The sequence below is a fragment of the Lepisosteus oculatus genome, chromosome 12 (genome assembly GCF_040954835.1).
Source record: "Lepisosteus oculatus isolate fLepOcu1 chromosome 12, fLepOcu1.hap2, whole genome shotgun sequence".
Taxonomy (NCBI): domain Eukaryota; kingdom Metazoa; phylum Chordata; class Actinopteri; order Semionotiformes; family Lepisosteidae; genus Lepisosteus; species Lepisosteus oculatus.
This window is the reverse complement of record NC_090707.1, coordinates 6519605-6537428: the sequence shown is the minus strand read 5'-3', so window position 1 is coordinate 6537428 and position 17824 is coordinate 6519605. Positions and strand designations below refer to the sequence as shown.

General features: G+C 35.4%; 1 protein-coding gene across 4 annotated transcripts in view; it reads right to left on the bottom strand.

The window, feature by feature from the left end:
• Positions 1-17824, bottom strand: part of cfap221 (cilia and flagella associated protein 221) — a 28346-nt gene that overhangs the window by 4886 nt on the left and 5636 nt on the right. For all 4 annotated transcript variants that reach the window (XM_015358562.2, XM_015358566.2, XM_015358564.2 and 1 more), the window contains exons 6-17: positions 17484-17584; positions 14204-14307; positions 12774-12933; positions 11182-11314; positions 10843-10933; positions 8566-8674; positions 8106-8193; positions 6749-6838; positions 6351-6446; positions 2416-2503; positions 2012-2133; positions 711-791 (exon numbers count right to left, since the gene is read on the bottom strand). In XM_015358562.2, coding sequence (XP_015214048.2) covers positions 711-791; positions 2012-2133; positions 2416-2503; positions 6351-6446; positions 6749-6838; positions 8106-8193; positions 8566-8674; positions 10843-10933; positions 11182-11314; positions 12774-12933; positions 14204-14307; positions 17484-17584 — 1263 coding nt within the window. The remainder of the gene's footprint in view (positions 1-710; positions 792-2011; positions 2134-2415; positions 2504-6350; positions 6447-6748; positions 6839-8105; positions 8194-8565; positions 8675-10842; positions 10934-11181; positions 11315-12773; positions 12934-14203; positions 14308-17483; positions 17585-17824) is intronic.

Below are 17824 nucleotides of genomic sequence, written 5' to 3'. Positions count from 1 at the left end.
TTGCATCACAATCAAAAATATTGAGGTGATATCAAACATGAATCCGAGGTTATGGGGAGGACAAAGATTATATAATCGAGAATCATTGCCTGGCAGAATCTTAACACAAAGAGATATACAACGTAATTTAAAGCTACAAAACATCAAGAAGATGTTAATTACATGCTGAAAAGTAAGAAAAACAACAAAATTCTACTTATGACCTCTTTTCAAGAAACTCAGGAGCACTCTACTAAGTAGTGTATGATATACAAAACAGAAAGGGACAGCAAAAATGTTGAGAGCTGTAGAAATGGACCAGAGCAGTGAGCTCCAATAACGTGGTGCTGCACACCAGAAGGCAGCAATCAGCTAACAGCGTTAACAGTTAACAGTTAACAAACTGCAAAATTGTGGAAATCCTGAACACTATTTAGTACATAACGCGTTATAGCACTCTAATCTTGATGAAAGGGAGAATGAATTCAACATTTTTAGCTTAGATGGGCAGACCAAGCATTGTTACATAGCTGGTATAAAGATGCTTTGTGATTTTTTTTAATGTATAGTTCAGACAACAACACGGGGTCAAAGGTAACACTAAGGTTTCTAACTTCCATGGGGGGCTGATTTCAATACTGCCAACAACAATGAAGTTACTGACTTCACAAAGAAGATGCTGTCTCACAGTGTACATCTAAAACCCTTCAATGAACACACAAGTTTCAGACCTTTAGCTTGAAGATTGGAATTTCTGGTTTAATGCTGATATCAACTGGCTTCACAGGAACTTCTCCAAGGGCATGAGCAGCCTAGAAAACACAAACACTGCCATCTGAATAAACTAAATATTTTCCAGTACCACCCATTCTTGTTACAGGTTTCAGTCTAAAATGGAAGGGTTTTGATTTGTCAAAGTTTCAGCACTTAAAACAATAACTGACAGCTCATTTGGTTCATGCTCTTTAAAGTAATGTACTATATAATGTATTTGTTTAGCTCAGGCTACTTACCAGGTGTTGTATGCATCTGTCTGAAATTTTCACACTAGAATACTTTCATAACATTGGCCACTTTTATCCTTATTAATGACTACTGAGAGAAAAGATGACATTCTTACCAAAACCTTTAATTAAAACTGCATACTGATACTGTATGACAATAAACAGATCGGAAAACAATGGCTACTGAGATTTTGTAAGTGGCCTTGGATAAGGATGTCTGCTAAACAAATAAATAAAAATTAAAATTGACTAATATTGCAAGAAAAAAAACGATCAGGCAAACACACATAGTTTCACAGTAGATAACTAATTCCCAGATATTTAAAGGAATGTAAAGGATTTATAATTTTCTCTTCTCTCTTTTTACTAGCCAGCAGCCATATCACCCTGCAGCTCACAGCTGGTGACCCCACTGAAGCTCAGCAGTGTGAGCCTGGTTAGTACCTGAATGGGAGACTCTTGGGAAAACTAAGGTTGCTGCTGGAAGAGGTGTTAGTGGGGCCAGCAGGGGGCGCTCACCCTAATGCCACAGTATAGTGATGGAGGCACTATACTGTAAACAGGCGCCGTCCTTTGGATGAGACGTAAAATCAAGGTCCTGACTCTCTGTGGTCATTAAAAATCCCAGGGCGTTTCTTGAAAAGAGTAGGGGTGTAACCCCAGCGTCCTGGCCAAATTTCTTATTGGCCCTTACCAATCATGGCCTCCTAATAATCCCCATCTATGAATTGGCATCATTATTCTGTTCTCCTCCCCACTGAGAGCTGATGTGTGGTGAGTGCTCTGACGCACTATGGCTGCCATCGCATCATCCAGGTGGGGCTGCACACGGGTGGTGGTGGAGGGGAGTCCCCATTACCTGTAAAGCGCTTTGAGTGGAGTGTCCAGAAAAGTGTATATAAAGTGTATATATAAGTGATATATAAGTGTAAGCAATTATTTCCTCATGGCAAGAATGAAGAGAGACAACAGACAAGTTGTCAGACAAAGCCAGATCTGAACAATAAAAGTTATTAATTGTGACTTACAAGTTCATCCACCTGGTTAGGTGGTATATAAACAGGAAGTGTGAAGGGATGCAACTTGTCCAGAGAAAATTTCAGCGGGAATGATCTTTTTTCCTCCTCACCAATGCAAGACATCTTGTCCTCTAAGAAAAAAAAAATACAGATTACGGGTGATCAAACTATGTTTCAGATCAAGAGCTAGTTTAATTTGAGATTAGTGAGATGCTTTACTACTACAGAGTACTGCATAGAGAAAAATGTACATTGTGGACAGACCTAATCAACCTCAAGGAATTTTATGATTCTCAAGGAGAACATAGTAAATTAGCAACAATTACACTTGGGGTCATATATATAGTATATACACCATGCAGCAGCCACTACACAATTCACCATGTAAAGGTTCAGAATGAAGCAAACCTCACCTGGGGTTGTCATAGACAGTCTCTTAATGTCCTCAATCAGCTTCTTCACATACACCAGCCTTTTATTCATGCGGCCAAGAATCAAGACCTGAAAAAAAGAGACTTTGTACAATATCTATTTTCAGCACTCCATAGCACAGCCTTTCTTTGCTTCTGTGGTGTAAGTGCAATAGTGTAAAGTCTCTATACTGTTTTAAATACACATTGATTGAGAATTAATAAACACTTATTAAAATGGACATTAGCTACTCTAACTCTAATATTTGCCCCAGAAAATGTATGACACATATTCTACATTGTTATGCACTCCTCTAAAACAAAGAAAGTCTTAGTTTTGCTGCACAAACCCTTCAGTTTCACTGCTTACAATGTTATTTATAACACTAACTAAACAGTTCACGATGAGGCCAGAACTGGGATGACTATTCCCAAGCACTGCGCTTGGAGTTTTGCAATGTCCAAAATAACAAACATTCCTGTCGGGATTTCATAAGAAACTGCCACTTTCACTATGAAAGCCTTTAGCCTTTTAAAAGAAGACAAAAGTCATTAAAATCCCAGATTTTATTTTTGTGTTTGGATACTATGACTGATGTTACGACTGATATTAAGTCTTTATTTTCAAATACTTCTTTGTTGATCAGTAGATTACTGTGCTAATTCAATGACTGGGCTGTCAATTCCACAGACAAAAATACTGAACCTATATCATCCCTGCCAGGTGATAATTTCCCAAAAGGTTGTGTGCATGGTCAACATGCATTTTGTATTTCTGGCAGATTGATTACATTTTAGGGATGCAGAGAAATCGAACAAGTGAAGAGTGATGTTTCTTTGAGCAGGGACTGACAGAACAGTCAGTGTATGAAAAACACCAGAGGCTATTTCACAGTGAATGTTTTCATTATATTTGCAAATTATGCTGGTAGTTAAGAGAAGAAGACAGCACTGAACTATGAGCTTGTCAGATAGCAGCTAACTGTGTTTAGTTTAAATATAGCATTGCAACCTTTAAAAAATAAACAACTTGTTACATGTATCTAATGAATAATATTTATCAAAGTGCCACAGCGCAATACACTGTAGTGTACATTTTCCACTCTGCTGTCACTGACATGAAAAATATACAAAAATTCCCTTCATCTTCTTCTATTTGTTATTTAAATGCATTAACAAAACTGTGAGAGCCACGATTAGGATTTTTATGTGAGTGAATGCTTTTCTGATATGTGAAACATAACATATATATTTAAACAGAAATTTTCAATAGCATTTTCTGGATGTTAGGAATATGTGCAAATGTCAGAGGATTTGTTTGACATTAGTTGAACAAACAGTAGTTCAGCTACAACTAATTCCTCTATAATGCCCAGTTCTTATGACATGATTATATATTGGTTATATATATATTGATCAAATAATTCTGTACTAATCTTGTTTCTGCAACCACCTCTGCAACTTTCTTTAACCTTGCACACTCTAACACACAGATAGATGTTAATCTGCACGAATACAGTATGTAAGGTCTGATTCACAAAAGGTTCTAATGTGATTAGAAGCATGTAGGCCAAAGTGAAATATGATGAAATGCCACATTTACAAACCTAAAAACATAAAAAGCATCTGAAAGTCTTGCACATACCCATCTGTAAAACTGCAGAATTGTAAATGTGTGTTTAATATACCACATTTATGCTAATGAATGCAAACAATGTTGAAGGATATAAGTTCTAAAGCTGATAATATACAAAATTCACAAGAAACTTTAACTTGTACAGTATGTATATTGGCATGGGATTGATGAAAAGGGAGTAGTTAATTAATTGAGATCCTTCTTTCAAAAATCTCATTATTGAGTGGCCTGCACACGAACTCTTGTGAAAAGAGAGAAGAAGAATGGTCCATTCCCCGAAGGCTAATAATTTCTATGACATACATAAACATGAGGGGGTGCGTACCATAGTGAATACAAACTTAATTGTGGTTATTAAACACATCTAAAGGACACAGCTTACATACTGTATGTCCTTTGTAAACACGATATAAATCTTTGCAAATGAGTTACTTGGTATCGTTAATCCCTGCATCCATCTTTTAACCACTTCATCCAATACAGGGTTACAGGCAGGGGAAGCCGGAGCCTCTCTGGACAAGCAGCTGGTGCAATACACCCTGTGTCCATCACAGGGAACAAACACACTGACACAGACACAGACACGCACACATCCACACTGGGGTCAGTTCTGGCATCGTTTATCAACACAGGAAAATAGACATTGCCACGGTATTTACAACACTGGGAGATTTGGAGTTTTTAAAAGGGGATTAAAATGTAAAAGTACTGTTTCAGCTCTAGGTGGCTGAGAAGTGTCTCTTAGATTTTAGATAAAGTTTGTGACACTTGGAAGGGTAAACACTTCTAACTTCAAAGCAGAGAGGATGTTTGCTGAGGACTGCTTCCCTTGAGCAGAAACAATGGTAAAGTTTACCTTGGTATACCTAGGGAAGTTGTGGATTAATAATTGGCAAGCACCAGTACAGACAGACACAATATAAGATCACATGAAGAGCACAGGAGGAGAGGAGGAAGTAAGCAGGCAACAAGGAGAAGAGAGAAGAGTCCGGAGGAGTGGGGACCTGAAGCTGGCACCAGGCGAGAGCCCCTATTTCACGATCATCCAAAGCAAACATGACTGGAGCTAAGTATTTGAAACTTGTGAGAGAGAGCATTTTTATGGATAGGGATATAGGCTCCCATTTATATTGTGGCTTCCAGGGTACAGAGAGAGAGATTTAACTGCAGGCTGCATTGTATTTAGTTATGAGGCAGCTCATCTGTGTGGCCTCTGTAGGCATATTAAGAGTTTAATGCTTAGTTTAATGCTTTAATGCTTGGGGTTTTCTGGGTGACCTCTGAAACGCCTTGTTTGTTAATACTGTTTAACTTGTGTGTTGTATGTTTTGTTGTGTGTAGTGTAGTTTGTGTTTTGTCACTGTAATAAATATTTGTTTAACCAAGTGTGCCTGGCTTATTACTCCTCTCAACCAAGCTGTGCCAGAGAATAAAGAATTCACGTGCCTCTTATTATACCAGACGCTTGGGTGTATTGCTAGAAATCATTGGCATGTTGGGGGGTATAAATAGTTATTGACTACACTGCTCGGTCAAGTCCTGACTTTCACCAGTTTTGTAACCCCCCATTTGTAACAGTATTTTACCCTAAGGATAAGTAAGCACTGCAAAAATTTAGAATATAACATTACATTAAAAGTGTCTTGTACTCAGTATCCATAATATTCAGGCAATAATTTATTTAAAAGGTTTTACAGTATTTTCTGAAATTAAACTAAGAAAAATATGTTATGACTAGAAAATGATTAAATTTCAAAGGGCCAATAAAAAGAAAGGAACTTAAGTCAACGGATGTACCCAAAAAGTTTAGCACTACTGTATTCTGTAAAATAATTGTAAATCCTTCAGCCGCAGCCTGTAAATTTTAATGTTATAATGTCAAATTTTGCTGGACCAGTCTCACCTTGTAAAGGTTGAAAAGGTGATAGTACGAATCTTATTTCTTAACAACCTTGCGGCTAAGAATACTAGTTGACCTTTGAAGCTTGTTTCAACACCATGTTCTGAAATGACTCTTTAATGTTTGGCGGTGATATATAGATACTTTTAAGCACCTTTTGTTCAAGGATTTTGTGGTATTAAAAATACAGAACTTTGAAATGGCATACTATAAAATGACTTTCACGCAAGTGAGTAATTTTTCCTGCAGGATAGTAAACTACGTCTCCAGCTATAATGTTGATAGCTGCTGTGCCATTCTGCACTTTTATGTCAGTCAGTTTCGGAAATGTCATGTTTTCAGTTTTACTTTCCTTACACACACTCACACACGTTCAGCACACTTTGCTAACCGCTGGGTTACCTTTCGAGCTGCTTGTTGAAAACGGTCTAGAGCTCTTTGTCTGACTTCCCAGGGGTTGTTTGAATGGACATCAAATTTAGGAATGCAGACAGGAAGCTAAAACATATCAGAGACTCATCAGGCTTAAATGTTAAGGACACACATTCATCAGCAAATTCAGTGGTGCTCTTAATGTTTATGCACATTATAGACGCCACATTCTTTTCCTATGTCATTATTAAAAGTCGGCTGGGAGTCAGAAATAACTCTCAAACTTAATCTTTCAACCGCTGCTTCAACTCCCTGCACACAGTCCATAAAATCACTGTGCCTGTGCAAATTCATGATTCTCCTGTCATTATTCATCATTTTGATTTTTGTACCAGGTGTCCTGCATTGAAACACAGAGCTTACTGTACCTGGCCTGCACGACGCAGAACTCGCTTCATTGACATCTGGGGTTGTGTTCTACAAAATTCTTTTTCTTTCTCGAAGCCTTCTTTTTTCATCTAAAAGTTAAGACATTTCATGTATCCAAGAATAAAGAGATACACCGGGCAAAAGAGACCCTGATATATGTCAATATACAGTATGACAGTTGTGTCAAAGTGTTAAGATATAAGAGAAGACCTACAAACAAAGAGGGCTGTCAAATAATAAAGTGGCAAGCCTTTCTTTTCGTATAAACACAGAACCCTGGGTCCCATAAAGTATTAGATGTGTAAAAAGACTGTATAAACATCAGGAGGGAAACGGATGGGAAAGGAAGTACATGTTAAATGTGAGGTCAATGCCATCTTCAGCTTAGTAAGAAGTCTAAGCAGTACCCTTACACACTAAAATGTTATTAAGCCTTACTTTTAGATTTGTTTTAATAAGTGGAAAGTCAAAAATACTAGAAAAATATATTCAGTACATTTTGAAAGTAAATTATTAGCCAACATACGTAAATTCTTCCTTGTTATTTATTTTCAAAACGGTAACACTGTCTTTAATACTGGAAGAGTCTTTTTTGCTTTGTAGCTACCTTATTTGAGGTATAGTGCTTAGGAGTATAAAAAAGTACAATTTATTAGAAGAATTTTAATAAATAAAATATATACATTCTCATTTCCTAAGTGGTTATAAAATCAGTGGTGTTTCAATAATTTTGCTTTGACAGCATATGTACAAAAATATACACACAGACACATGTACACCACCAATGACATTTTGCTTAGTTCTCTGCTGAGGACTAGATCACCTCTCTTTCAGGCGTGTCTTTAGGGTTTCAAAAACTGGCATTGAGAATTATCACAACATATTCTGCATCTTGATAATTCCTTAGGAAAGCATTTCTAATAAAAACTGTACTCCAGATTTAAGATGCAAAGGTCTACCTACAGAACAGGTTATTACATACAGCATTAAAACTGTCAAGTTATGCTTTAAAACCTTTCATTGAAACAATTGTTCCCAAAGAGTAAGTTTTTTCCCTTTGTTTTCCAAAGAAAAGCAATTATTGTAATGCTGTTAAAAGTGTTCTTCACTCATGACTACATTATGTGATTGAATATTCTATTAATTCAAACATAAATCCAGTAGATGTAAAGCATTAATTGCAGACATTACTCATTTTGGTCCTTTATAAAAAGAGATGACAGACCAGTGCATTTGGACTTGACTCAATACATTCCTTTCTCTGCAGTATGGTCATTAATTCATTACACTCCTTCTTGAAAGTCACTGTTTACTTCCTAGAACATTGTATTTTACTCTGGACTGAATTCATTTTACCGTATATTCATGCTCTGCAATCTCTCGTTCCTCCAGAATGTGTCTTTTTGCTTTTGTAGAAATTGGATCCTTTCCAAGATGCACTTGCCTAAATTAAGAGAGATCTTAATTGGATCTCTTATCATGAATTCATAAGATTGTTAATTTGGTTCAGTATGTGATATTTAAGCATTTGGTTCACTCATTAAGGACTAACAGCCTGTCCTATTTTCAAATAATAAATCAGGATCATAGAAACTCATTTAATTTACCACTGTTTACTGTGAAAACAGATAGCTTCACTTTGTTTGAAATACAGCATGATTGCAAAGGAAACATTTAGAAGGTACAGTTTATCTTAACTGCCTATAGTAAAATAATAAAAAGAAAGAATATTATAAGAACATCAAAAACAAATAAAAACTGATACATTAAAATGGTATTCACTTCTACAACTGCTATTAATAAGAAACATTCATACCATCTTAGTTGATTGGCTCTCTCTTCCAGTACATCCTGACGGACCTTTTGCTCAAATGATGCTTCTTTCATCTGTCTTGTTTGAAATGTATCTCCTCCGTTGCAATTGACTTAAAACATAAACATTATAACAAGATATCATAAAAAAACAAGAATATTAAAATAATACTTTTTTCTTAATCAGCATTTTGTAAGTACACAAGGATCTCAGTAACAAGTGAATGTTGGGTAACTCAAGAATTTCACACAGAAGTAAAAAAAGATTTTCGTGCTCCTCTGTGTATGGGATACCTTTACGAAATAGATACCCAAAGACACAATCATTCTGGGCAGGCTGTCATCACGTGTCCAGTATCCTCAACTTTTAAACTAAATTAAAATATGATCAGAGATCACAGGTTTTCATCTTCAGTAAGAAAGTCTAGATTAGGTATTACAAAATGGGAGGAAAATGGATCAAGGTAAAATGGACCTACAGTACTGTACTGTAGCAAAGAAAGTTAAAATGGGAATAAGGATGAATTTCCTACTATGTGTAGGAACATAGTAAACATTACAATCGAGAGGATGCCCTTCATCACATCTAGTTCATTTGGATGAAAGGTCCTATAATGGATGTTCAAGTACAGATTTGTGGTTCTCAGCCTTTGTCCTGGTGGACCTGGTGTCTAATGGGTTGTTTTCCAGTTGAGCTCTAAATCTCCAGTGCAAACTGCTGCCTTTTATTGAACTGCTTTTGTCTTTAGACAAGTTTGGTCTACTTGTATAAAGTTTAACCTCAGTCCCGAATGCAGCAAAATACCCCATTTCCAGCATCCTGTTTCCAAGAGCTTCAGGCCACAGAACGTACTGCAGCTTCTCAAAGGCTCATTCTCCCTCAGTTCTGTGTAATCTGCTCCTCATAGGTGATCAGTTACAATGGCAAACAGACACAGGTGGGAATGACAGTGTACCCACAATGAATGTTTTTTTTTTTGCTTCCGTACAGGCCCAACACAGAAACTCAGAAATTGCTACAGGATTCACACCAACGAAAAATCCTCTTTGGTTTAAAGGGGCTGAGAACAAATGTCAAAATAAGACTCCAAAAGAACATTAATTAGGATGTGATTAAGAACTCACTATGAACAGAAAACTGAAGACAATATTGTTCCCCAGGACCAAGAGCCACTTCTGTAAATGCGCCTCCTCGAATAGTTTGTAACCTCACGTGATTCTGTAACACTTTTGCTTGTTTACAGTGGGGCAAACCATAGAGTCCAATTTGGGGCTGTAGTGCCATGTGTGTATTGCTACAATTATGAAGCCTTAAATCTCCTCTAGTTTGATTCACAGCCAATTTAGAAGGCATTCTGACATTCTAAGAGTCTGTTTCCAAAAATACACTCGGCTGCCTATGAGGAATTATTGGCTCTAAAGAACCAAAACTCACATCACAGCTATTGTTTTGCCACAACAGCACTAGTCTTTTAAAAATATTTATGGATGTTTGGAAATGTTATTTGTAACTGTCTTTTTTATTCGGGATGTAAGTCCTAAAGGCTTGAGTAGTCGGTCAATAAACAACGCAATTGCTTCCCACAGGAAGGCCTCCCTTTAATAAATAACAGCTGCTGCATTTGACCCATACAGCTACTAAGGATAAAGTTTTATTTATAAATAAAATTAAAAAAACTATAAAATAAGAAAATATAAATGGGATTGTATTCTTTATGGTACCCGGAATTTCTTTTTGTATTTTTGTGAGAGCATTAAATACGTTTATGTCTTTAATTATAAGAAGGATGTAATGCTCAAATCTAAGTTCCTTCCAGATCTGTAGCAGTTCCCAAAGAGACCTGTGTAGCCACCTGTACTGCAGAATCCAGCATGCCACTGTTCACATACACCCTGCAAAACAGCTGGACCATGAGCACACACAGCATCCAGAAATCCCTAAAGCGGGTCTTAAGAGCTGTAATCTTATCAGGCAATTAATTGTGGAGACTCAATTAATTAAGGCCAATGAAGCTTAAAGAAAATGGAAAATGGTGATTATTACAGATGAGTAAATACAATATAAGGATAATTATCTGTGATTCTGCTGCATTATCATCTTGTTGGAACAATATTAGAACAATAAATAGAAACATAGCTTTCTTCATTTATGCTGTTTTAAGCACAATGTATTTTATTGATAAGATTTATTTAATTAATAATACATCTAGACATAAAGATATCATGACATAAAAAACGTAATAATTACAAAGCATGGGGCACTGCTCTAAAATAGCGCTACCTTCTTTTAGGTCTTTAGCACGCAACTTGCCAGGCTGCTGAATTAGGACTTTGGCCACAGCGGCAGGATTTGACAATTCCAGTGGAATCTCCTGAAATAGAACAAGACGTAGTCAGTTTCACAACGTCCTGAAAAACACTTTATAGTCATTCAACAAAACTCATATAATCAGTGCTCTTGATAAATCTCAGCTTTAGAAATACTGTAGTATGTTTAATCGTTCTGCATAAATGTTATGCCCATTTCAAGACACATCTATCAGATCACTCATTTTGTTCAACCACTCAAAGCTGACATCAATCAATAACAAGACCGCACATTTCTTTTTAATCTCTTTACCTTGGGCTTATGTGAAGAATATTTTGGATTTAATTTTCGTTTGGCCCTGGATAACTGTACCATTGAAATACGCTGAGGGTCCAACAGTTCATTTGAAAAAGAGAATCCTGTGTCTTCATCTTTATCCTGCTGCCTGAAACATCAACATCAAAACATTAATAATCAATATATTATTGGTTGCATTTGGATGAGAAGCTAAATTTTCCATGTCTAAATACTGGTGTTCATTGTGTTAGTGTGTATCTTTCCATCTATCTGTTATTTTTCAATATTTAGTTCACATCTTCAAAGCCATTTGAAGCAAATCTTATGTGACATCTTAATTAGAGAAGAGTTGATATCAGAACACATTCACTTTTGTAAATCATTAACCTCTTCAAGCTATAAATCGGAGTAAAGCAGAGCTACACTAATTGATTGATTATGGTGATTTTCACATGGGAACAAAAAACTTACAGCCAGGAGTCTAACATGCAAATTGAAGGAGACAAACCACAACAATATCCACTCATAATACATTTTCTCTTCCCTTTAAAAAATAATGTTTTCAAGCCAAGCAAAAACATAAAATTACTAAGAAAAATACTAGGTTTCATCATCAGTTTAAATTTATTTTGGTACTGTAAACATTTGCATTTGAAAAAGCAAACAAAAGACAGTCATAATGGAGATCATTATTACTCCTTCCCTTTTCAGCAAATATAAACACACATATTGCTTCTACACCTGTAAATGTCATGGTCAACTTTTGCTGACAAACAAACCAAACTAATGCGGTGTCTTCCTCTGGCCTCACAGTGAGATTCAACAATACGTCTATTGTCGGTCTTCTAGGCCATGGTGAAGAAATGGGCAAATTATGTGTAAATCATAATGCTGTGCTTATATATCAAAGGCATCATGTTATGATAAGAAAACAAGATGACACAAGGCCAAATCAGTTCTATCGTCAAAGGAAAGATATGATACTTTTATAACTAAAGTACCGTACATCTTACTTTACAAACCATATATCTTTTAAAAAGGCAGTGTAAAAGGCAACATACAAAATCAGTTATCCTGCCCATCATGGACAGCCTCTCTTATCTAATCATACAGAGATTGTTATTTTTGAAATTGTTGTGGGTATACAGCAACTTTCATTTTTTATTGCACGTCATTCATCAGTGGCTTTAGTCCTAAATGGGAAGAGGTACAATATTATATTGTATGCATCTCAGTTTTGTCATCTATTTCCATTTGCTGAAATTGTTCAATAAATGCCAGGGAGACCCTTAATTTGAATATCAGGAATAATGGTCACAGTACAGAACAAAATGTTTATCTAACTTTAGGACTGCAACATTACAGATTATTCCACTTTAAGACTATCATCAAATGGATGAAGGCAAAAGGTTTATACAATAACATGAAAATTGACATGCGTGGTAGATTATCAACACACAGACCTCTATAATACGAGCAAATCTGTGTGATGCATTTAGCCATGTTTACACTCACATGAACAAATATGTGCAAGCAAAATATCTGTGAATCAAACTCAGAAATGATACTGGGATTTATGATGGTGGTAGATCTGACTAAATAAATACCTTAGACCTAGATATGGAGATGATGTTCCAGAGAAAGTGCAGACATAAGGCTTGGAATTGAACTGTGAGATTATTAGTTGTAATGTTGTCTGTGCTGTGCCGTATTCAAATGGAGTAAATGTCACAGTGATATCCATTTGCCCATTGGCAGGAATGACTCCTAAAAAACAAATATGTAAACAAATGACAAACATTTATGGTCACAGAATGATGCACAATACAACTCATAACTCTAAACTACATTACACATTACACACACTAAATTCTATTAAAGGTATGTGAATATGATGTGTTTTAACTTTTTTTTTTCTTTTCAGAAAGACCTGACACTCAATAGTTACAACATGATAGTTTCAGGGCCAGGGGTGTAAAATTACTCTACAGTTAAAGCTAGTTGTGAGCCATTTTCCAGTGTGTGGGATTTAAGAGATCTGATGTACATGGGGATCTGGACAACATCAGAGGATAAAAAAATCCTTTACTTGATTTGTTTGAACAGCTCACTTAAATGTGAAAACCTGGAGCACCACGATCTGCTTCCATTAGAATGGAAATATAATAAACAGAAGATTTTGTTTGAATTAGTGTATCTGTAAATTAAATTATTACCTCTTTCTATGTGTACCACAACAAAATATCCAGTAAGAAATAATCTAGGGTTTTCCATGAGCTCCAAGAACTGGTCACACTGTATTTCTCAATCCAAAGGTGAGGAAGGCTAAGAAAAAAACTGACTTTCTCCAAAAATTTGATAACAGATTGAAGATCTTATAGTTTACAGATTTTAGATATAACAGTCATGTTGCTGAAGCTGACCCTCATTACCATTCATGGCTTCTTTCAAGAAATGGCTGGATGAAAGCCTGGATGGAATAATTAGCTACTGGAAAACCAAATGAGCCAGAGAAGCCGAATGACCTCTTCCCATTTGTACCTGTTCTTATGTTCTTATGATCATATTTCAAACAGCGGCTGAAGCACAGCTGTGTGAGAGCAGTGACTCTGCTCTGACTCTGTGTAATGACAATGGCTTATTCAAATGACAGTTCTGCCTAACTGCTGCACACCTGCTTGGGCAGATGGGCAATGCAGACAGCAAATCTCCCCCGCATTATGCATCATTCATATTCAGATTGTACATTGCAAAGAACTGAAACAGATTACTTTGGAGAAACACATGATGCCACATTTGACAAAACGATAAGCAAATTTGCTGTCAATAAAACGATTACTTCTCAGATGACAGATTTAATTACAAAAGTAATATATACAGTATATTTAAAAAAGGAAAGGACATCAATATTTCTAAGACAAGTAGTTTCTTCACTGAGTAAGATCTGATATTATTATTGCTGTTTTCAGTTTTTATAAAAAAAAAAACAAGTTAACCTTTTACTTTCTCTTTGGACTTTATGATCTGCATATTTTACCTGAAAGTGGCTCGACTGAAAATGCCCTGTGAGGTTCAATGCAATAAATCTGGAACTCAAAGTCAATTGGGCAGCAGCAGGTCAGAGGGATGACATAGATCTTGCTATAAAATGCAAGAAGCAAAAACAAAACATAAAAATGAATGAGATGGATAAACTGAGAGGCCCTTAACCTCTTCCTTATAAACACAAAAGGCTGAGAATTGAAAAACAGAAGTAACTCTGGAAATAGCACCCAAGGTAATGAGGATATTTTCTACTCTTCACTGCATTAGCTAATTATTTCCATTCTTTAAAATATTAATTGGAAGGCCTAGCATTTGCTATTGTAATCTGGTAATTACGATTATACATAGAATTATATATTTGTTATAGAATGTGTACACAGTAGCTGGCACTCAAGATTTATGCAACACTGGCACAGGATGGGAATGATGGTTTATTTTATTTTAAAAGTCTTCATAAAATATTTAAATTATATCACATTTTAATTCCAGATAGAAAGCAAACAAAAGAGGAAACTGGGACTAATACTTTACAAAGAAATAAATGAAGTAAACTGGATTTTAGGTGACTCTTTAACTGCCACGGTAGAACTCAATTAAATATGTAAACATGGCTAGACATTGATTGCTTTGTATCCTCAAGTCACTAACTGTAGTACAGTACATCTATTAAGGCTTTTAAGTGCATTTTGTTTTTACCCTTAAAACACCCATGTCAATTCTTCAAAGTACACGGAAAATGACAAAGGGATTTTGCATTTTACAAAGCAACTGGCTGGCTCCAGGACTATGCAAATAACAAACCTGTTACTTATCATTGCTAGATGACAATGTGTAAATGTTTGTTAAGACTGAAAAGGGTCACCCGCTTTACTTAAAGCATTAAAGTTCCTATACTTCCAAATGCAGTGCCTATCATATCTCCACTTTGTAAAATGGCTGTTTTCCTTTCAGAATTACCTTAGAATGCACTCTCAATACAAAATATTTTAGAGTCAATTCCTAACAGTCTCCAATATACTATTTGAGTTGGATAAGTGACATTGGTTCATTTTTTAATTTGTACATTTTGAATGCCTTTTAAAAGTCCCACATTGTCCCATTTGGTTGAATTATGTGTACACATTTTAAAAAATGAGTAGGAAAAATAAAACTATAATATGTACGTATTCACCCCTCACAATCAATGCATGCTGAAAGCACGTTCAGCAGCAGTTATAGCTGTGACTTGTTCTGATAGTTTTACCAACTTTGCACACTGGGATACTGCAGGCTGTGCCTGTAACTAATTTTTGCAAACATAAAGCGCAAAATGAAAAATTAATTTACTATATTACTTCCATTATGTGATTTACAATACTTTGCAAAATTGGAGTAAAGACATAACTGTACATGTAAAAAAATCATATATAACAAAATATAACATTCACTGCACTACAGTTTCTGACAAACCACACTTCCTGACTTTTCCCTAGAATTTATGGCTGTAAACCTTGTAAGCATGCAAATTTGTTAGTGACATGAACTTCACCAAAAACTTTATCACTGTTCAATATGTATCTCATGCTAATACTATAATTATTTCTCTGGAAAAGCATTATTCTTATTATAATAATGTCTTATTATTTATTCAAATTAATGCTGGGGGATTTTATTTCTTATGCCTTCACTACTTAACACTACTTAACTCCATACTAGAAAAAAAAAGTTTTATGCTGCCTTTGTTTTTTTTTTACTCATTTCAAAAACATAAAAGCTATATATTAATTATTAGAGACTGGTGCTCAAGAAAGGATCGAGTATAAGGACAAATTTAATATAACATGCCACAAATATTTAATTTCATACTGCTAATGATTCTAGTTGAAATGATCACAAAAGAGCATGAGGAATATCTACATTCAACATCAGACAACGTGTCCTGTGATATTCTACACACACAGACCCTATTTTTAGATGGAAATAACTTTTTTCCAACTGAAATAAATTAATGTAGTAAAAGACAAGGTTTATCTCATGTATATAAAATGAAAAGTTTATTATTAATTTGCATTTCTGGAATATATCTACAGTATGCTATTTCCACTGGCTATAAAATGGAAAGTGCCCAGTAAGTCTTTTGTAAGGGTACTGCTGTTTATGCTGTCCTTTAGAAAACTGGCAACTGGCCATTCATGAAAATTTATTTTAATCCCCTTCACTTTTATATTGTGTTGTGCTGTGTATATATATATATTTAGAACATTTTTCAGTGCTTTTCTTTTGTTCTACTTTTTTACCTCTTTATGTGTATTGCATGTGTGCTGTACTGTAAGTATGATGTAGTTAAGATAATAAAGGTGAGTAACATCTAGTTTTTCCGTCTTGAATTTAACCCTGTACGTACAATGTGGATATGTGTATTGATAATATTACCCTATAAATTAGATCAAGACAGAGCCTTTTAGGGTCATTCCTACTCTACCTCTGAATTATTTTAAATACAGAACAAAGAATAAACACAACTCCAAGGTGAATGTTCATACTCTATAACTTGATATACAGCAACAGCAATGTTGCTATTTATGCTAATAAACAGTATTATAAATAAGAGACATTGCCACGTGCTATTCCAGCCACATTTTAAGATTCATACTTAATTTTTAAAAAGTACATCTTGCCAAAAACAACCATTTACAACAGTACTGGGAATTCGGTGTGAACAATGGCTACTTTATCAGGTGGAACATGCTCTTGACTAGTCTGATTATGACTCTTTAGTCATGAAATTGGGCAATAAAATAATAGATAAGACTTTTAGTATCATCACTGTATAATAAACAGTACATGAAGGAAACAGATTATAGTTAACTACCATGGTATCTCCTCAAAAGAAGGAAGCACCCTGAGTTACCAGGGTATTTCCATGAATGGACTCTGTTTTATATCTCTATCATGCTCTCTCTTGAATATCCGTCAGTGCTACCCATGAGTTTAATAGTACTATTAAAAATTAATCTTTATGACCTGCTGCTTTAAGATAATAAGGCCTGTGTGTTTAGTCCTGAAATATGTAATGTTTATTCTGATTATCTCTTTATAAACTTAGGTGGAAATGTCTACATCTTTTTTTAATTCAACCTTTAAATTCTACAGAATGTTCCTAGCTTACCTAAAGCAAATGAGTGCTTAAAATATTATATTGTATAGAAATACCTCTCCCAAAGACATGAATCAACTGAGCACAGCACAGAACCGTGATGCAAACACTGCAGCTCCAGATTTCATACTCGTACCTCTGGCCAAGTGGAGTGCTGGAGAGGCTGATGTGTGAAGGGAAGTGCAAATCATTGATCACTGGATAAGCATGGATAGGAACAAGGAGGTTGTCATCTCCCTGGAAACAATCACCACACTGCATTTGGGAGGGACTCATGAAGCCAATCATAATTCAAAGTGACATTAGAAAGACAACAAAATGCTGTTTTAAACAGAAAAAAAGAAGTAAACAGCACAATGTACATTGCAGATTGTAAAACCAATGCTGTTGTTCATTTTAAACCTAATTTGTTTTATTTATAGTACATACACAATATTAAAGACAATCTTGAGCACTAAAAAGCTGTATGAATTTCTT